The 22,181-nt window shown below is 39.9% G+C and overlaps 1 protein-coding gene across 2 annotated transcripts; it reads left to right on the top strand.

Annotated features, from left to right (window-relative positions):
* Positions 1-35: 35 nt before the first annotated feature.
* SUB1 (SUB1 regulator of transcription) lies at positions 36-21,707 on the top strand. 2 transcript variants are annotated; one of them, XR_012626984.1, is made up of 6 exons: positions 36-121; positions 2,016-2,088; positions 3,747-3,866; positions 15,781-15,889; positions 16,078-16,179; positions 18,222-21,707. XR_012626984.1 is itself a non-coding variant. In XM_074855245.1 (5 exons), exons 2-5 carry the CDS (start codon positions 2,017-2,019, stop codon positions 18,299-18,301), a joined length of 381 nt encoding a protein of 126 aa, XP_074711346.1. In that variant the 5' UTR covers positions 36-121; position 2,016; the 3' UTR covers positions 18,302-21,707. The 2 variants fall into 2 exon arrangements, 1 of the variants encoding a protein (XP_074711346.1); XM_074855245.1 differs by lacking the exon at positions 16,078-16,179.
* Positions 21,708-22,181: the final 474 nt, after the last annotated feature.

Below are 22,181 nucleotides of genomic sequence, written 5' to 3'. Positions count from 1 at the left end.
CGCGTCCCCTTTAAAGACTTCCCCCGCCCCCTCCCACGTGGTGCAAGACAAAGGCGGGGATTCCGCGGTGCGTCAGTTCCGTTTCGTTCGTGCGGTAGAGGAGCCTAGTGCGGAGTAGGACGTGAGTGTTGGGGTCCCCCCCTTACGCCCCATCGGGGCTGCCGCCATTTTCTCTGTCCCTCGACCCTGTCGCCGACTGCGGGGGCTTTGCCGTCTCCTGGTCGGCGCGGGGCGGGGGGCGCGCTGGGCGGCCGTGTGGCGAGGCTTCCCCTATTCCTCGACTGCCCGGTGTGCCCTGCGGGAGGGATGCCCCGCTGCGGAGCGGGCCTGGGGCGGGAGGAGGAGCTGCTGTCGAGGAGAAGCTGCCATGTTGGGGGGGCAAAGAGGATTTGTGCGAGGGAGAAAATGGCGGCGGGGAACCGCCCGGCTCTGTTCCCCCCACGCTGGGATCTGACCCTGCCCGCTGAGGACCCCCCACCGTTTTTTTTTGTGCTGCCTTTTCTCTCCTCCGCCGCCGGTGACCTGTAGCCCGCTTGCTGTCACCCTGCTCTGGGAGGACCTGGGCGTCCTTGCCCACCCCCCAGTTCTCGTTCCTTTCTCTTGGGGGGCGGCACGAGCCGTGGAAAAGAGAAATAGGGGAGGAAAATGGCGGCTGGTTCTTAGCTCCTCTTGGCTTGTCCTTCTCCTCTATCTTTCCCTCGTCCTCGCTTGGCCCGTCTCATTCCGCCCTCGCTCTCACCGGTGCTGCGGTGTCTCCTCACGCTCTGCCTGCCAGTCTCTCCCGAGGGCACCCACCACCCCCCGTTTCTTTTTTCTCCAGTTTCCGCTTCCACCTTCCTCCATATTGTCACTCCCTCATACTGATGCGGACCCCGAGGTTGTCCCCTGCTGATGCCCATGCCTTCTGCGAATCAGTCTTGTCTTGTTCGGCTCCCTGATTTACATGTTGTCGCTGTGCTTTTTTTATATTGTCCCATTCCAGCGCTCTTCTGCCTCCATCCTGCAGCGTGGCTTATGCGTGCTTCCCCATGCCCTGTTTAATTTTCAGCACTACAGCTTCTATCGTGCTCCAAGTTATCACGGCAAGAACTTACCCTACTTTAGAACCACGTCGATCCATTAGCATTATTCAGACTCTGTTTTTTCTTTTACAGATGTTTTTTTCACTGCCAGCTTAAAAACACTGCTATTCCTTTTTTTTTTTTCCTGAGATACACTCTTTAATCTTTTCTTGGCCTTTCTTAACTGTAGGTAATTTTATATAGTTTTTCTCTGGGATGCTTATTTTTATTCTGAAAGAACAGATGAGCTACTTACTTGTTGCAAAGAGTTTCTAGTAGCAGGCAAGATGTGCAACTGCTATATCTAATCACATGTTTGAATACTAGAGATGTAGAAGCACACCTGGCAGCAGCATTCAAGGAAAGTTGAATATCCACTTGTCTGGTGAATGAATAGACTCGAGTGACTGATGTGTTGAAGCTGCAGTGGAAATATTAACTGCAATACTGTGGTTCACTCTAACTGAGGTGTTTTTCAGACTTTTGTATTATTGGTGGCAACTTTAGCTTCATGTATGACAATTATGCAGCGTGTTGCTTGCAAATCCAACTGGGTGAAATACCCATGTGAGAGTATAGATAATGCTAGGGCTTTGGTAGTTTATATTTTTGAATGTAATATAAAGAATTCCACTGGAGGACAGTATTGTATTTTTTACATTATGGTTTTTGTCATATCTGGGGTATATAAAACTGGTGAAAAATTGTCCCTTTGTAAACAGTTCAAAAACTAAACCACTGCATTTAATGCAGTTGCAGCAAAAATGGTAAGAGATATAAGAGGGAAAAGTGAGATCGCATCTACAATGTGTATTAAAGCTTATATGAAAAGGCAGGAAGGTCTTTAGGAGGTTTTTTAGTAAGTTGAGCCTTTACAAACATGTTTGAAGATGCCTTTCCAGCTGTAATGGGATGTATTTCTTGTATAGTGTTCTCATGTTATTCTCTTCCTAGAATGCCGAAATCAAAGGAACTTGTGTCTTCAAGCTCATCTGCCAGTGATTCAGATAGTGAAGTTGACAAAAAGGTGAACATTATATGCAGTTTATTACTACTGTATTAACCTTGTATTTCAGGCTGGGGTCAAGGAATTAGGTGAGCATTACATCACAACATGCATGTCATTCCATACAATTTATCACTTAATCCAAAATTCACCTCTCCCCCCATACTACAACAAAAAAACCCCACTCCCAAGATTAGGGTTGGGATGCATAGGAAGCTTTTTGCCTTGCAGTAAACTTTTTTCTTAAGCTGCATTTTGCTCTCTTCAGGATTTTCCATATGATGTATCTTACCACAAGCTTCCTGGAATTCTTTGCTCCTTTTTGGCAAGTGATAGGTTTCTGTATAAGCTGCCCCTGGTGTCAAGAATTTGGACTAATTTTGAGGACACACACACTCCCTCTCTACCCCCATTTTAGTATCTGGATTACTTGTCCAAAATAAAAAACTTACACTTGCCTTGTCCTCCTTGTGCCACTGGCTTACCTTGTTTGCATGTTCTTTTTCTCTGATTCTTACCTTTACTGTAATACTATCTGCTAGTTTCTCACTTAAAAGCTGAGCCAACCTGCATGACTCTGAGTTGATTAATTTTAACATGTCGACTGTTTTAAATGTATAAATTGAGTGTTGTCATTTATTTTTAACAGTTTTTTAATTTGCAAGTTTGTATAGATGTACCAGACATTGCAAACAAAGCCAGAAAAAAACAGTGCATTTATCTTTTTAAGAAATGCTAGGTGGTAACGCAGACATCAGGTCTTTTAATGTAGTATGTGAACAGACTTCAGTCCGCTTTACTGAATTAGTTCAAATGTGACTTGGTTGCACTTTGCAAATCAGGTGTTCTGTCAGATTTTAATATAAGAGAAAATGGTAGGTTGATTTTTTTTTTTGAGGTAACTGTATTCCTGAAAAAGCAGTCTTAACCATCTGTTTAACGGGCAGTAGGTTGTTGGTTTTTTTTCTGTTATAACCTCCCATATTTGTTGGAACTGTTTGTCTTTAAAAGAGGTTCTCCACAGTATGATTCTATCAGGTGAGATTAATTTTTGGTGTCTTTGTATTACTCTTTCTTGCGGGCAGGCATTGTTACTAGATAACCATTAGTAGAAATAGTAACTTTGTAGCATCTGCAGGTAATCTGATTTACAGATGATATTGTCTGAATGTTTTAAAAACATGTTTAATTTATCATGCTATGGACAGAGACTTGGCACTGATTTAGAAAAAAATTTGTCCAATGGAGGTGATACCTAGATCCTTTCTTCATTATATCATCTTTTTTTTTAGAAGAGTTGTAAGCTGTCCTGCATTTTTTGTTGCACTCAGTGGAAAGGAAGGTGAAACTTCCATCAGACTTTACATTTTTTTACAAAACTTCTGAACTGACAGTATTACTGTGCAGAAAGAGTAGGATTTTTGAAATCTATTTTGGTCTAGTTCAGTTCTCTTTAAAGCCAGAGTGTTATGGCAAACCTCACTGACAAGAAGAATTAGGCCTTGTTTAAAGATTATTTTTTTAAAATTCCAGTCTAAATGTACAGTACTGGATTCCTGTCTTCACAGCAGGAAGGTGATAATGTGCATTGCATAGTAGTAGTTTGTGACCTCTAACATAAACTGTTCTGTAACTTATAGGAGTTATTTCATGCTTTACTTTTTTATTCTTGCTCCAAGGCAAAGCGGAAAAAGCAAGCAGCTCCAGAAAAGCCTGTAAAGAAACAAAAGACTGGTGAAAGTTCAAAAGGTGCAGCTTCTTCTAAGCAAAGCAGTAACAGAGACGAGAATATGTTTCAGGTAAAATTGATGACTCTTAGAGCCTGGTTAAGGTAACATGTTACATCATATTCACTATGAATTTTATGAGGTGATCTGAGTATCTTGACAGCATAGTGCTTGGTCTCCTGAAGCCTTGGCCAAAGGGGATTATGATGCTAGCATGCAGATGAGATGCTCAGAAGAAATGTTGTCAGGCTTCAGCAGAGTAAAAGAATCTGAGTTGTAGCAATTGATCTAACCCTCATGTCTTTGCCCATGATAACTCTGGGTAGTCATTTTGTTGGTATGTACAGCACTTACTGTGGGTATACTGTACATATTGGATTAGGACTCTCTCTACATGAAAATGTTTTTTAGTTAGGGCTCTGGAAAGAAAGGTTCTTGGAAACAAAGTATGCACTCTTCATTTCTAATTTAACCAGGTCAAGGGCAACTTGGCTCCTGTGTTATAAATGAGACAGTGTCTTGGAATACATTTTGCTGGTAGCTTTGTTTTATGATGCAGGTTTTTCTCACTGAACATCCAGAAAGGTTGTTATTTTTGGCTTTGTCCTTTGTTTTTGAGATAAGATGAATGTACATTTTTCAGTAGCAAGGTGCATTTGTGAATTAAGGGTATTGCAGTGAATTTGTGGGGTTAGCAGAGTCAGTAGCAGTGTGAGCTGAAAGCTGTGCAAGAAATAGGTAGCTCAGAATTTCCCATTTTAGGGGTGTGAATCAAGACTTACTAAATGTCTCTAGCTGGCTGGAATTTAAATTCTTAGACTTTGATTCTTAAGTTTGAAAGGGTATGGGAGAGGTGCCTGATAAGATGGCCCCAACACTGAGTAAAGCAAAAGAAATAGTTTTGGGCTGTAGCTGTGCAAAGTAATATAGCAAAAAAAGAAGGCTTTTCTAGAGAGAAGACTGGCTTAACTGATAGTGTAATACAGGGCAGTTATTTTTAATGTATCAGTTTTCACTTTCCTCTTCACTTAGTTGGGAGGGAGAGCTTCAGTTGAAGGCAATGCCTGACTTCCCCATTGAAGGAAGAATATAATATTTTTATTTCTGATGAGGCATGCTTTGAACCATATAGGAAGAATGAGATAGTGTCTTCTAGATCTTAAGCAGTGAACTGCAGTTAGAACTCAAAAAAAGCTGTGTGTAAACTTTATGCTATGCTTGTAGTAAGTTCCAAGCATTTTTTGTGCTCTCCTGATGCAAAAAAATCCAAACCCTTTCAAACAAAAGCAAAAGTATTTGCATGCTCTCATTTCTGTCAACCTTTTTGACCTAAGATAATAAAATTACTAAAAACAGACAGTAGAGGACTTCTGTTAGTCTGATAAGAGCAGAATTCTTCCAGTATTGAGTATAATACAGAAAAAATACTTGAATATCACCTTGACCTAAACCATCAGTGTTACTTAGTCTCTGCCTGCCTTTGAGTTAATCAACAACTTTTTTTAGATGGTTATTGTTCTGAGTTTTTTCATGCTGCATCAGCTTATGTGCATTAACTAAGTTTCAACTGTTTCAGTGTAGGAATAGCACTGTAGGTCTGAGGATACTTCCCCTCTCTGCCCCCCCCGCCCCCGAGAGCTTGCTAGAAGATCTAGTTGCGTGTTAATTTTTTAGGTATGCTTTTGTTTGTCCTGGGACTGTTAGTAATACTAGAAACTCCATTTCTGCTTTCCCATGGCAGTAAAATGATCTGATGTGCAAGTGACTTTGCAGTATAACTTACAAGTGTGGCATCAATTGATGGAAATCAGCCTGTAAAGCATTCATAGGATAGTCAGAAGTTCTGTGGTGTCCATATTGTGTGTGGGAGTGACAGCAAATGGTGTGAAACTTGGAGGCTTCTTGTTCTACGCCCTCAGGCTGTATTCTCAAAGTATACAGCTTTCCTTAATATAGAGCTCATTGTGACTGCTGAATTCAGAAGATTCAGCGTTTTCATAAAAGATCTACATCTTATTATTTTTGTTTGAGACTAATGTTGGTGTAATCCTATTCTTGAAACTAATTATGAAGAATAGTATAAATATAAGTAGCAGGGAATTAATTCAGTATAAAACCCCAATTTATTTATTGTCTTTATTTAATTGTATTTATTTAAATGTCTTGGCCTTTTTAAGTTTTATAGGTAGCCTAGTATACTTTGTGATTTGTTACAGGATTTGTGTGCAGCTGGGCTGCAGAAGTTTATCTTACTCCCATTTGTGATGTATTACTACAGTCCCTAAGGACAAGTGTTACTCATGTTAACATGGAAAAGTTTAGTGTTGGTTGGATTCCTCAAGCCAACGTGAGCTCTGCATCATGTGCTTTGGTTAGCTTGACAAATGCTGTCACCTACCTATGCGTGATTTGGGTGAGGTTTGTTAATGATGTCAGGATGCAGTATTAATGACTACCCAGAGTGGAACCACATCGCATGATCAAGCATTTCACTGAAATTGTTACTTCAAAAGTTGTCCATCTGTGTGTGATCCTGCCTCCCTGGGATCTTATTTGCTTTTTGACTTGGGAGAAATAAGTTCTTCGGTTTCCCAGTGTAATGTCTTTATTATAGGCTCCTGAAAGCACATAAATATATAAGTTTATGATGCTCTGGAAAGGCTGTTGTGTTCAAGGTGATGAATCGCCTTGAGTTCTATCCAGTCCTCAAAGATTAGAGGGGCTAGGGGTGTCTGGATCTGTCTCTTAATAGGTGGGCCATTTACTGCTGGAGAGGGCTGTCCTGGACAACTGACTCCGATATTTGATGTTAGAGATACGCTTGGGTTAAATTAAGATGACATAACACCAAACTTATTAGCAGCAGAAGCTGTATTTTAAGAGGAGCCATTTCAACCTTTTAAAGGTAACTAAACTCTGTTAGAACTCTAGAAATGGTTTTCACCAGTGGATAGTAAACTCTGTAACTTTGAAAAAGAACTGAATGTTCTGTAACATAAGAAAGGGAGAGGGAGAAGGATAAAAAAATAGAGGTAGAGAGAGATCTGGATTACCACCCTTGAGTTCCAGTGACGTCTCTGGTCCATTTTGTGGTCTTGTTGGTGATGGTGGTGGGTGTACATGGAGGTATGGCTCTGTTTTGTAAATATGTTGGCTCACTTGCATATGAGGCGGGGTGGGGTGGATCCTTTTGTGCTCATTTACATGTGAGGAGAGGAAAAGGGTGGGCTTTCCTGGGCTCATTTACATGTGAGGTGAGGGAGGGTGGGATTCAGGTGCCAGTCCCAGCCTCTAGTCTCACTTTGTGTGCTGATTAATGGCATCGGTGATCTTACCTGCTGGTGCTCCTTCTTCAGGAGGGTACATGAAAGGTATTCTGCATGCTTCTAGGCTACCACCATTTTTGTTCCTTGTTGTCCCATTACAATGTGGGTCAGAGTTTTCAAATTCCATAGAGGGATACCCCCAGCATATACACATATATCAGATGAAAATTCCAAGTTCTGTGAGGTACCATGTCTCTGCAGGATCCCCAGGACCATGGGTACAATTTATAACTTGCTTGCAATTAAATAGGGGGTTATTTGGGGGTGTTGGTCTCAAGTTGGGGAGTGCATCTATTTGTTGTGTTTGGTTTTGTTTAATTTGTTTCATGGACAGGTCCACTGGTACTGGTACTGTGTCCTGTCCCTAGAAGGGGTCCAGTTATAGACATGTGGGAGTTGGGTGCACCACGCAGAGTTCCATTTGAAGTTAGTCAAACACAAATTCGTAACTGGTTGTAATGGGGTTTTCTTGAGGATTCCAGGGATAATTTGTACATTGTTCAAGAGCAGTTCCTGTGAATAAGTCTGCCCTACCACCTGGAATGTTCCTTTGCATTGATGGCCACGAGACATGGCACTGTGTTCTATTCTGTAAGTTGTCTAGGGAGATATTAGAGGGAGGGGGTCCATTCTAAATCTTTTCTTGTGAGCCTTAACCATCCATTCCATGTCTTATGTGATTGCTTTTTACCATTAATATTTAACATGGGTGGTAGAATCGGGGATGAATTTCTCCATTCCATTTGCAGTAGGAAATGAGTGAGACTTATGGAAAGCAGTCACATCCCAATCCCCTCCTCAGCTGACCTAGGGATGGTCAGACATACCCATTGGTCTGTGTAGTTCCACACACTTATAAATCCTTGTGTCAATTCCCAAGCTAGATTTTGGGATCCCTCCCCTTGTATACTACTAACAAGGTTGAAGGTGATGAGGATGGTTGCCCTAAACATCTTTCCCTATAACACACAAAAATCACAAATGTAATCAAACAAAAGAGACACACAATGATTAATATAGTTCAAGTTAACGTAGATCCCACATTGCTTCTTCTGATAACCTGTAATATATACATATACAAAACGTATGAAGAATTCCATCCTTCTGATCCTTAAGAGTATGAATATGACGGTCTTTTCTGTCTGCATTGGTAGCTACCTATGCATAAAGATTCAGTGGGTACTTCTCCTATAGTTGGCATATCAACTAGGGCTGGCTGTCCCAGATAGTGAAGGGGTTTTGCCAGATCTTTGTCTTCTGCTAAGAAGGAAGGGGGTTCAGGATAGAAAGCAGTTTAGGACACCCATGTTTTAACCCCACCTGTTACTAACCTTTGCCATAGCATCCAGAAGTCTTGCAGGCCACCTGGTGCTGTGTAACTTGAGGACAGGTTTTAATAATCCATTTGTTTTTCCAACTATCCCAATAGCTTGGGGATAGTAGTGGGTATCAAGTACCCATTGAATTTCCTCATCTTTCGGCCATTCTTGGACCACCTTGCCAGTGAAATGGCTACCATTGTTGGATTGAATAGATTCATGTTTAGATAAATAACCGAACCACTGCTTCAACACTTTCATTGTATTCAGTGGCTTGTGCCACTGCTTTGGCTTGAATGAGATGTAAGACGACTTCTACCCCAACTAAAATATATTGTTTTCATTCTGATTTTCTGAAAGGACCTATGTAATCTACTTGCCGTGTTTCCCATAGACCCTTGTTATTGCTCCCATGAAGTGGGGGGTCTTGTGGGGGATAGTGATCAAGATGTGTGTGACATTAACCACATGTGGAAATAACAGTACCACATAGCTCATGGGCCACCCTCAACTCCGCGCTTCTCTAAGGAGATCTTTAATTCCTGAGTGGCCATGATTAACGTGTGATCACTCTAGTATAGGTTCCCACTTCTCCTCTCCCTTCTGTCATCGCCATCACTGCCAAGTGAGTCAGGAAATCCACTTCGTTATTAAGAAGGCGAGCTTGATTGCTTCCTTTCTGATGGACTGCAACCCACCCCACTAAAATAGGCTTATGCTTAGCGATGTCCAGAATTTCTTCCTATTTATCATTTTGCCATACTGGCACCCAGTTAACTTCCCACTGATTCTGCTCCCAAAAGGGAAGCAATTCTGTACACCTTTTAAACACTGCATAGGAGTCTGTATAAATGTATAGCGGATCCTTGTTTTTCACTCCCCTTTTTATTGCACTCCATACTGCTGTCAGTTCTCCCACCTGTGCGCTTCCTTCCCCCTCAGTTACAACTTGGTTTCATGAATCAATATGCAGTGCTACTGCTCAATATTTCCACACTTTTCCTTCTCTCAGAGGATGCATCAGTAAACAATATGTTCTTTAAATTGGTCATTGGGCTTAATGGGGGATGAAGGGTGTTTCTCATCTGATTTAGCATCTGTTGGTTGTTGTAGGGGAAGGATTTTAGGTGTTCCTTCCCCTACTTTGTGGGTATGACAATAGCGATCTATTTGTGTACCATTTTCTCAGTCTCCCTTTGTGCTCCTCTAGCAGGAGGTGGAGTGCTGGTAGTTACAGAGCTTAGGGCTTTGAAGGGCCCTCGCAGAATAATTGATTGCCACTTTATAATTTTGTCAGCCTTCTGTAAGACTAGATTGATTATAAAAAGACCCTTTTCTCAGGTAGAGTAGTGCTTTTTGGCACCTCTGAAACTTCAGGAGTAAATTTCAGTGGGGCAAGTGGGGCCTTCAGGTCCATGTTGCCACATACAAATTGAAAGCCCATGGGTTGCAATGCCCTAATCAGTTTGGAGGCGGTTGGTTGGGTGTATTGGCCCTAGGGCCTCGTATACCCTGGCTTCAAAAATCAGCAATTTTAAGGCTTCCTTGTAGACGGGGGTCCATGTCCAAGATGTCTTTCTTTTTGTTAGATCATACAGAGGTTGAATTATGATAGAAAAATTTGGAATGTGTTTTCTCCAATATACCAATAGGCCTAAAGCATGTTAGAGTTCTTGTTCCTGGGCACTTTCGCCTGTTCATGGGTAATTAAAATTTGGGGAGGAATACACATTGTCCCTCCCCTCCACCAGGTGCCTAAAAGTTTTATCTCAGAGGATGGGAGTTGTAATTATATCCTTTTGAGTCTGTCCTACCACAGAGACATTGGAGTCACCAATCAACATGTCATCAATATACAGATATACTTGTAACTCCCTTCCCTGGGGATAATTTGGGCAAGCTCTTGTGCTAAAGCATAGTGGGCAATAGTCAGTGAATGACAATATCCCTGGGGGAGATGGGAAATGTGTATTGTACGCCTTCACAGGTGAAAACAAAACACTGTCTGACCATATCCTGCAAGGGAACCATAAAAACCGTATCTTTTACGTCAGTGGTGGCCAAAATTCTGTGGGCTTGTTCCTGAATGGTTGCAATCAGTTCTGCTATATTTGGCACAGTGGCCGTTAAGGGACCTGTATTGGCATTCAGGTGCAGGTATCACAGAATTGTCTACGTTGGAAAAGACTTTGAAGATCATCTAGTCCAACCATTAACCTAACATTGACAGTTCCCAACTACACCAGATCCCTCAGCGCTATGTCAGCCTGCCTCTTGAACACCTCCAGGGATTGGGGTGCCACCACCTCCCTGGGCAGCCCATTCCAACGCCTAACTACCCGTTCTGTAAAGAAATGCTTCCTAATATCTAGTCTAAACCTTCCCTGGCCACTTGAGGCCATTCCCTCTTGTCCTATCACTTGTTACTTGGTTAAAGAGGCTCATCCCCAGCTCTCTGCAACCTCCTTTCAGGTAGAGGGCGATGAGGTCTCCCCTCAGCCTCCTCTTCTCCAGACTAAACAACCCCAGTTCCCTCAGCTGCTCCTCGGTACGACATGTGCTCCAGACCCTGCACCAGCTTCGTTGCCCTTCTCTGGACACACTCGAGTCATTCAATGTCCTTTTTGTAGTGAGGGGCCCAAAACTGAACACAGTAATCGAGGTGTGGCCTCACCAGTGCTGAGTACAGGTGTAAGATCACTTCCCTGTCCCTGCTGGCCACGCTATTTCTGATGCAAGCCAGGATACCGTTGGCCTTCTTGGCCACCTGGGCACACTGCTGGCTCCTGTTCAGCCAGCTGTCAATCAACACCCCCAGGTCCCTCTCTGACTGGCAGCTCTCCAGCCACTCCTCCCCAAGCCTGTAGCGCTGCTGGGGGTTGTTGTGGCCCAAGTGCAGCACCCGGCATTTGGCCTTATTGAAGCTCATACAGTTGGCCTCAGCCCATCGCTCCAGCCTGTCCAGGTCTCTCTGCAGAGCCTCCCTACCCTCGAGCAGATCAACACTCCCACCCAACTTGGTGTCATCTGCAAACTTACTGAGGGTGCACTCGATCCCCTCGTCTAGATCATCAATTAAGATGTTAAACAGGAGTGGCCCCTGTCTTGAGCAGGGTGGCAGAGCAGAGCTCAGTGCCTTGGGTGCTCTGTCTGTGCAGCACCCCCCACACCCAAGGGGAAGTATTTTTCTTATATGGTCTAGGTCTTTAAGGGGGTATGACAATTGTGATTCTTTTCCCTTGTCAGGATCTGCATTCATGGCTTCTACATCAGCTTCGGAGCGGGTTTCATCTAATTGCTTGCTTAGCATGTTTTCTTTTTCCAGTGATTCTGCCAAGGCAGTATGCAGCTTCTGATTAGTTATTCATTAGTTACTCATTTCTTAGTTGTTCTTGCAGAACTTTAACTATGTCTTGTAGTGATTTCATTGTTTGACTTGAGATCTGTTGGTTTATGTGTCTATTTTGTGGGCAGTGACTAAAGCAGCCCCCAATACTGCACAAGACCAGTGCTTTTCCTTTTCCCCATCTCAGCCTCTGCTCTTTAGCTAAGATGGTGATTCTGTCAGCTACTGCCTGTGGATTATGCTGGTTATTTTGGGCCCAAACCATTCCAGGGGGAGAAGGTTGGACACTGTCGCCCTCTAATTTCTCCAGGAGAGGAGTACAATCCATGGTTAAACCTCCCAGGGAGGCCATGGTAAAACCTATGAGTTTATGGATCACATAACTTAATAACCCTCAGAGGGCTACTCCACTGTTTCTCCACAGAGTATGACACTTCTCAGGTGTCATGCTAAGGACCCTGGTCCAGTCGATTGTTTCAGCACAAACAAGGGTATCCTGTCTGTGATGCCAATTAATGTTGCATTCGTAGCAATAAATCAATTTTATAAGAGATGGATTGCCTTGCATTCTATCCAGTCCTCAAAGATTAGAGGGGCTAGGGATGGCTGGGCCTATCTCTTAATACGTAGGCCAGCTAGTGCCAGAGAGGACTTGAGATACCCTTGGGCTAAATTAAGATGATGTAACACCAAAGGATTGATTGAAGAATTATTAACAGCAGAAGCTGTATCTTAACAGGAGCCAATTCAACCTTTGTAGAGGTAACTAAACTCTGTTAGAACTCTAGAAACGGTTTTCACCAGTGGATAGTAAACTCTGTTACTTTGAAAAAGAACTGAATGTTCTGTAACATAAGAAAGGGAGAAGGATAGAAAAATAGAGGTAGAGATCTGAATCACCACCCTGAGTTCCAGCGAGGTCTCTGGTCCAGTTTGTGGTCTTGTTGGTGATGGTGGTGGGTGTACATGGAGGTATGGCTCTCTGTTTTGTAAATATGTTGGCTCACTTGCATATGAGGCGGGGTGGAGTGGATCCTTTTGTGCTCATTTACATGTGAGGAGAGGAAAAGGGTGGGCTTTCCTGGGCTCATTTACATGTGAGGTGAGGGAGGGTGGGGTTCAGGTGCCAGTCCCAGCCTCTAGTCTCACTTTGTGTGCTGATTACTTGGTCTGTGCAGTCAGGCCCCTTGAGGCCTTACATGGCTCTGGAACACCTGTTCAGTTTATGTAACTCAGTCTGCTGTGCAGGTGCCACTGGGGCGGGTTGTGGAGCTCCTTCCTCAGATAAACACTGAGTTGTTTTTGCCCAGTTATGTGGAACCAATCTCCCTGTGCCAGGTGTGAGCTGTCTGCCTGGTGCCTGTGCCCCCTCTCCTCCACCTGTGGCTCATGGCACTATGCAGCCACAATGTTTGAGGCATTAACTCAGTCCCTCACGGAGGTGATTGGTTTAGCATATTAATTCTGAAACTTAGGGGGTCACCAATGCATTTCACAATCAATTTGCTGGTTTGCAGATCTGACTGTTAACAGGACTCTCTATTGTGTTCACTCTAATGCTATCCATATAGTTAAGAAAGAAGGATGGTTTTTTGCTGTTTGTGTTTCCACAGTGTGTGTACAGTTTAATCAAGACAAACTGGAAATCAGAGTGAAGAAGGTCGTTGGTGAAACTTACACAGGAAGTCAGTTGCATAGTGAAAGGAACTGAGACACAGTTCAGTGTGTTTTATTCTAAGAAACAGAAACCTGGAAATAATGGTTTTAATGTCTTCTCATTTATGTAATTCAATAGAGTAGAATAAGGAGGTGTAATATTTAGTAAGAAGCATATGCACTTGTCTGTGAAGGTTGAGCTCTAGTAACTGTGCTGCTATAAATGATTACAACCCTTGGATCACTGCTGTGGTTATAGGGATACAAAGATGTCTTAGATCAGTGAAATTATTCTAGGACTATCAGTTGCTGTGTGAAAAGAATGGTTCAGAAATGGATCTGTGCCACAATTGCAGGTAACTGAACATCAGGAAACATCAGTTTACTTAAATAGTTAAAGCTAGATTTTGGTTGAGGTTTTTAACCTGAGATGTTAATTGAAAGCTGTATTTTAGAACAGCCTATTTAAAGCTTTTAGCAGTGGCAGCTTTTGCGTAGAGTTCAACTGAACATTCAAAATTAAATGTGAACATTCAGCTGAAATCTAGATAGTGATGTAAAACCTAATTTAATTTTGACATTTTCCTATGGAGCTGCTTCCATTTAAGCTAGACTTACTGACTAAATGTGAACTTTGCATTATTGCCCCTTGCCTTACTGTAGTCAAGTTAAGACATATAGTCTTATCCTTAAAATCCTAAAGCAAATCTTGAATTACCTGACAATGCACTAATATTCTTTGATAGCCCTGGAAAAAAAAGTGTTGCAGGGTATACTACTTGAAGCTGTTCCCAGAGGTGGCCTTAAAAGTCACTGAAGTGTTAGAGGGTAAAACCAAGAAATGTTGTTTGTGTTAGGCTATTTAGGATATACTTTGCCAGCAGTGCTGGTGGACCTGGGCATGGTCCCAAGTTTGGTCTGAAAGAACTAAGCTACCATGACGACATACCTTATTTTTGAATGCTAAATTTGTAGTACGGTGAAAGTATTTAATAAATCAATCAAAAAATAACTATCTTATAAACTGTAATGTTCTACTTATTTTAAAGGAAGCTTTGAAGTAGGAAAACTGCTTCAGGCTTGTGGTATGTAAAGATATCCTGATTGCTTTAAAAATCAATTTTAGGATTAATTTAACATGATCTGTAGAAGAAGAAAAATGACTTTAAGTGAACATAAAAGTTCCTTTTTTGTATCTGTTTTGTGAGATAACAGCTTATGACTCAAACGTTTTTCTGTGGATGATTTTAGTTTATGGAGAGTTGTTCAACCTTTCTGGTCAGACTTAATGCTAGTAAGGTGTGTTTGGACCTTCATTAAGTTGTATCAAAAGACAAGATGTGTGAACTAAATGTTTTATCAGGAACGAATATTCTGATTTAAAATTGCTTGCTTTAGGATGTGTTCTTTCTCCATATAGTGTATCCAGAAGGTGCGTACAGAATTCTAAGATTTTCTTACATGAACTGTATTTGGTTTTATTATATAATTTCTGATTCTCAAGTCCACATTATACTTTGAATTTATGTGAACAAACATTTTTGTATCAAACTTGGAAAGGTCTTTAATGAGCCTAAATATGTAGTGTAATACATAGCTGTTAGTGTGATTGCTTCCCCCGCCCCTTGTAACTCACCCTTATAATTCAGTTAAGCCACTGTGGTGCAGGAATTACGGAATGCGGAAGTCATTTTATACTACGCTAGATGCTGGTAAACTTAAAGGTTTTGAATGTTTTTTTGGAACATCTGGTACAATGCGATAGTCTTTTAACCACAGTTCTAGTGATGTGCTGAGGACTTGGGAGCAGGCATGGGAGAGTTGGCTAACTTTCATTGCCATCTGTATTTACTGTGTTTAAAAAAAGAAAAAAAAAAAACAAACACCCATCTAGAAATTGTGGTTATCTTATCTGAATATCTCATTTGCTTTCTGTACATCTGGAATGGACTAAAATTTAGATTTGGGAGTAGAGCTCCCTCTTTCCCTGTTTGTTTATAACTGCTGCAAACAAAGATGGTTATAATAGAGGCAAAACTTTTATTTCATAAAACAGTAAATTTTGTAAGAAGTAAGTGTGTTAAGAATATGGGTGTTTTTATTCTAGGAGAACTACTTTTGCGTTGAGCATTGAATGGTCAACTTGTTTTAAGTCGTTCATGTGTTTATACTGCCATTACTTATTAGCCTAGTGACTATTCTGGATTAAGCTTTTGATCTGGCTGTTTCTCTGGTGTCTAAAATAAGATGCAGTGTGCAGTGTCACATGTCTGAGTCTGATACTGCTGGGAAAAATGATTGCTGTAATATGTAAAATACCCTTATATGTGTTTTGACAGATCGGCAAAATGAGGTATGTCAGTGTTCGTGACTTTAAAGGAAAAGTCTTAATTGATATTAGAGAATATTGGATGGATCAAGAAGGTGAAATGAAGCCTGGCAGAAAAGGTATTGTTCTGTTTCATGTTATTTTGTATTAAAACATTGTCTGTAGTTTGCTGGAGAATTTTGTGTGTCAGATTTTTATACTTTGTTGCTACATGACGTTTTTAGAGTAATATTTTTACTTTTTATATTTTAATAAATTTTTAATAATAATTTTTTGTGTTTTAATAAATGGTTGGTTTTATCTGTAGATTATAAACAAAAGCAAAGTGGGTTCATTGGCCGGAGTCTGTTTTCCTAAATGGATCCTCCATGATTTATGCAAGACAAGGCACCAAATACAAGTAAATTTGGTATGGGAGTTATAAGCATAGCCATACTTTTTTTTTCCCCCCCATTGATTAACTTAATGCAGTTTCTTTCTTCTATTACATTTACTCACTTGTGATAAGATGTTTATGTCTTTAGAACAATTATGTCCTTCAATTTCTATCAAATTTTAGATTAAAATAATAAAGACATCTAATGTGACTAATTTGGGGAAAACCATGTCAAGATTCTAGTTGAGGTGGAAATAGCTTGAGCGTTCATGTTTTGGTACTGTGTTTCTAACCTGCAGCACAGCATAAGCCATTGTACCTTTAATTGCTGCTGCCATACCTGTTTTGTATGGCATGCCTTCACTGAACCAGTTTCAGAATTTTGCCACCTGTAAGATGAGGATGCAGGGATGGTTGCAGTAGTAGTGCTTTCCTTAACATCATGTTGCTTCTCTTAGAAAAGCCTGCTTTTAATTAGTTATCATATTGTGGCAAGGAAGGAGGTAGGCATGAAACATTCTGCCCTGGAGATTGAAGGCATTTAATGTACAATCAGCATAAGGTTTGTTACATTCCTCTGGTCTGTCCAGGAGCAATTCAGTGAATAGACATATGGAAAGCTTGAGAAGCATTTTCAGCATTTCTTAAATAACTGTTGAGAATAGGTTTGTATGAACAGGTGTATTGGTACTGTACAGGAAAATTTCTTGTTTTGGATTTGTTGTTGCTACTTCATAAAAAAGATTCCTCTAATGTCTAAGGCTCTAACCTGCTGTATTTTGATGTGGAAGTCAAAAGTGTATGCAGTTTGAGATTTTATGGGTAGACCAAGTGACAAAAATTACATGATGTAGATAGAAATATTTGTCCATGTGGCAAAAGGATCTGAATTTTATTAAGATAAAATTAATGATCTGATAGCGTATATGAGTCTGATGTTCTGTTGATGCACTTAGGTTAGCTAGATAAGCAGCTCATGACAACAGTATAAGCAGTTGAAATTGTATAATAAAAAAAATCCAACAGTTTAAATTGTGTCAGAGCAGGTCTGAACTGCGTGCAGTTCATCTGGTATGTGGTTCAGGGACATCTTGATAATGTTTGATCCCCTAAATGGTTAGCGCACCTGACCTAACTTTTTTCAAAAGAAACCTGCCCTCTAAAGACTGGTGGAAAACAGCCTAGAGTAGCTCCATGCAGACTGGTTTGCTGCTCAGAGTTATGGTGGGTGCTCAGTGATGGTAGAAGAAGAAAAAGGCAATGAGCCCCAAAAGTGGAATTCAAAGTTTCACCTGTTTTCAGGTCCTGCTCCACGTACAGGGAGAAAGCAGTGAAGGAAGCCTGATCACTGAGGGGTGAGAGTTGGGGGTAAATAGTAAAAGAACCTGGCTGGAGAGTGTGTGATATGTAGGCCTGTGAGTCTGTACTTGCATAGAGCTGGTGTAGAGATTACAGGGAAAGAATGAGGACCACAAAGCAAAATGTGCCTGGACTCAAGCTTGAGGAAGTACAAATTTAGAGCTGAGGAGGTGGGTTATGGGGCACTAAATCATTATTGATTGAAAGTCACTAGAAACTAGAGTAAACTTGGAAGGAAAAACATAACTTCAGTGTTGGTTTGTGAGTGCTAGGGAGTTCTTTAAGAAACAGGAGGAAGAAACCCTCAGAAATATGGTACTTTAAAAGTGTGTAGAAGTTCAGGCCACAGAGGTATGGCTTTTAGGAGCCAATAGGAATTCAAATGATTTCCTACTTTGCTCCCAGGGGTTTTGTTCTGCCTTCTATCAAGGCCAGAGCTGTATTTCCCTCCTGTGTTTAGCTTAATACTTTTGAATGAATTTGTTAGATTGTGCTCATTTTCTTTGTAATTTCAATTTGTCCAGAGATGAGCTGAAGTCTAAAGTTAAACCAAAGTGTTCTGAATGAGTAGTTTCAGTTTGTAACTGAGATGATTGTTGAAGTAGCTCAAGCATTAATAGTTACGACATAATGAAACCAGCCTTCATAGTAATTATGCAAGGTCCTGCACCACAATTTTCTTTTTGTCTTAAGTGTTTATTTTTAATGCATTTCAGGTATTTCTTTAAATCCAGAACAGTGGAACCAGCTGAAGGAACAAATTTCTGATATTGATGATGCAGTAAGAAAACTGTAAAGACAGAGCCATACAGGAACTTCTATCACTTTAGTTGTTTCAAGAGGTCTTTTTACATTGGCTTTTGTTTTCTAAAATATTGTTTTCCAAGCTATTGTATATTTGGATTGCAAAACAATTTGTAAGATGAATACTTTTTTTATGTGCATTAAAAGTGTATTCTGAGTGAGGCTATTTGTGCATACTTTACTAAAAGGAGATGTGTTGCTTTCACCTCGTGGTGTATAATAAACAAATCAAATAATATGTAAAGCATATTTGTTTATGGCCTTTTGATTGAAGGTGTTTAATAAGGCCACCTAATAGCTTTAGTCTTTGTTTCAGTTCAGATAACAGTTAATATAAATTTGTTTTCAGAGGAGATTTCTTAAAATGTCTCAGTTTAATTTTTTGTTTTATTTCATACTCTTTGGTATTGCCCTGATAGCTTTCTGCTTTAAGACTTGATACAGTGAATACTTGGTAAAACACATTTTTGTAGATAATTTTAAATACTGTATTTGCTAATTTACCCTGTTTATTCAGATGTAAACAGTCCTGGTTATATAGACTTTTTTGCATTACTTGCATGAAGTGTTATGCTAAATATAACACTTGAACACAAGCCACATGCGATTTCTTCCCATTTTTCTATAGCTTGCTTGACTTAGAAAATACAATTAGCCTTTTTTCTTTGACCCTAGACTTCTAGAATGTGATGCATAAACTTGTACAGTAATAGACATATACCTCAGAGTAAGATAGTATTTAAAAGCTCCAAATGTGGTTATTAGTTAGGTACCCTTTCCAAGCTTTGCATTAAATTAATTCTTGAACACATACTAACTAGTTATTCTATAGAAAAGAACAGTTAACCTGTCTTTGTAGGGCTTTTGTTCGTTTGAGAGTATTGTGTAAACAATGATGCTTAAACTAGGCTGTAACACAGGTTAAACAGTCACAGGGTTAAAATTGCTTCAGCCAAAGTATCTGGCTATCATGCTTCTGTCCTGTCCACACTGCCTGCCCAGACCACTTAACTTGGCTTGCTTTGTGTGGCTTACATGTGTACAGCTGTTTTATCTTTTGTACAGAGATACTTAGCGCTTATGGTGGAGCGCTGATACATAGTGGATCATGACTCTAGCGAACTTCGCTTGTCGAACATTGTACTATTCTGTTAAAAGCTTCTGTCCAGTGGAAGCTCTAGTAGACTAGATGCTGCCCTAGTTGAAGGGCTTCTTGGTAAGTGTCACAAACGATGGAATGAAGAAGGGAGCATATGATGTTTGAGTAGAACTTGGAGAGATAAGGGGCATGCCAGTATGGAAGTTAAAGGTGAAAGATCAATGTTAGCTGACACATAATGACTACAGTGAAGAAATGTATGTTAGCAGAATTGGAGAAGAGTTCATTTTCTGCCATAATTCAGTTAAAGGAAGAAGATGAAACAACTTCATGAAAATTGATGTTTCAAGACTTTGTAGTGAATGTACAACTTTATTGGTTCAGCTGTAATTATCCCATTTGATGTTAAAGTAGTTTTAAAATTTTCTATGGATAGACAAATTTGACTATTTGTTTAATTTTGGAATATCTTAATTGTTTATATTGCGGACATGCATGGAAGTGCCATACACTGTTTCTGTGCTGCAGAGTTTATAATTCGATACAAATACATATGAAAGGGTGACTTCATCAAGTTAAATACATATGATTTAATTTAAATGTTATGTCAGATACCTCCACCTGGTTTTCAACTTACCCTTTGTTGACATAATACAGATAAAGTTAAGATCTGTTTTTATATAGCTTAGGAAATCTTGAGTTTATACAAACTGCTTGAGGGTGAATAAAAGGGTGAAGAGATATTTTGTGGTAGCAGATGCCTTTTTGAGCACAACATTTTTTTTTTTGCATGACTCCTAAGGGCATGTAGGGATATTTGGACCAAACAGAATAAATATGAAATATTTGGTAAAACTTCACAGATGAGTGAATGAAATAAATTGCTTCAGATCACTATTGACAGGTCGTAGGCGTTTTTTATTTGTGATGTATATATATGATTTTTTTCCTTTAAATACGAAATTTTGCAACTAGATTTCACCCATTTTACCTGAAAGCTTTCATGTGGCTACTTTAAAGTGCATGATTATATTAGAGGGAACATTGTTCTCAGATTACTGTGCTAGTAGGTCATTGGATGGCAGTTGCGTATCAGAGTACAATATAATTGTGTACAGAAAGGTGGAGAATTAAATACATTCCCTTGGGAGTAAGTGAAAGTTTTAATACAGTAATTAGTTTCTCATGTGGAAACTGATGGTAGAGGTGTTCAAAGAAATTAGTATTTATTAACCAAGATCTATTACTGCCTATTATAGATAACCCCCTTGCTGAATATGTGGTGATAATAACTGGAACTGTTTATCCCACCTTACTTGATAAAACTTGGGGCAGTTTGATTTTACTTAACTTGTCTGTTTAAAAATAGTTTTATATCTTCCAGTTACGTTTCTGCTTCTAATAATGATAAAATATCATGTATTTTACCTGAGCCAACCTTAACATCTGCATGATTGTCCTACAAAAAAGGTAACTAAATAAACCAGTCAGTTTCCCAAATGAACTCAAAATGGGATGAATTGAATTGTGAGGGAATTCATTGTACCTCAGATGACTCTGCTTGTTACTTGATAAAAACTTGACACATTCAATGTTACTTTCAAATAAATAGTTGGTAGTGATTTGTCTTGTAATTGTCTACAGCTGTAGTCTTTCTAATTTGAGAAGAAAATTCAGATTTTTTAATAAAGATTATTTTCTTGAAGACAAAATGGTAGTTAGGGTACATGTAGAAGTGTCCATGGAAGAAAATCGTGCATGTTTGAAAAGGCTGTGTAATATGAGATAAAAACACTGCTCTCTTTCCCACTGAAGTGGCAAAAGAAAGATGCGTTTGATTCTTGAGGTTTATGCAGGGCATATTAGCAATATGTTTTATAAATTAAACCTACTATGGAGCTTGGGAGGAAAAACACATCACAGTTAGAACTGCCAAAGTACCTTATGTGTGATAAATCAAACTGTCATGTACGATGTTGCTCTTATGTAGAGATGTTCATATTGAAATGAAACAACTGCAGTACCATTTGATATTTCTGTTAAAGGAAATGCCTCAGTTACGTACTTATGTGATATGTTAACAAAAAAATTGATGACTGTAATTCCGGTAACTCAAATGTCATATTGTTAACCGTGTGGAATGTTTCATGTTTTGCTCTGGTGGTATCTACTGCAGAGAGCCCACTGGAAATATGAGCCCTCCAACTGTAATTACCTTAATGTTCAAATAAAAAATAGTTAAATGGCATATGTGTAATAACAATTTGAACACTTGAAAATAAATGAAGACTTCAGTTGATGTAGTGTTATTTTTAATAGAAATTCAGCAGCACTAAAACTTCTTAAATTCTTATGGAAACTGCTGTTTGTTTCTTGCAAATATTGTAATCTGGAAATTTGAAAACTTAATCATACTTGGTCTGTGTTTGCGAGTGGTGGCTTGACTGTAGCCCAGCGGGATAGAAGTTTTCCACCATGGTAGAAAAACAAGTGTCATGTTAATGTGGACGCAGCAGATAAAAATACACTTTCAAACATCAAACAGAAGGAAAGCACCTGGTAAGTCACTACTGTTAAGAAAATGGCTGATCATATTTTCCAGTGGAGTTTTTCTGATCTGACAGTAAGTGTAACAATGGATTAGGTAGAAAAAATCTCACCCATTTATTATCATTGGTCAATTAGGTCAGTGTAGGCTTCTTTATGAAGGGTATTTATTTTTCATGTGCTTGCTGTGACCAATTTGTAGGGAGTGGATTAACAGACTGTGGCC

The sequence above is a fragment of the Strix uralensis genome, chromosome Z, assembly GCF_047716275.1.
Source record: "Strix uralensis isolate ZFMK-TIS-50842 chromosome Z, bStrUra1, whole genome shotgun sequence".
NCBI classification, from domain to species: domain Eukaryota; kingdom Metazoa; phylum Chordata; class Aves; order Strigiformes; family Strigidae; genus Strix; species Strix uralensis.
Note: the sequence above shows the minus strand (reverse complement) of the source record. Positions and strands in the feature narration are given on the sequence as shown.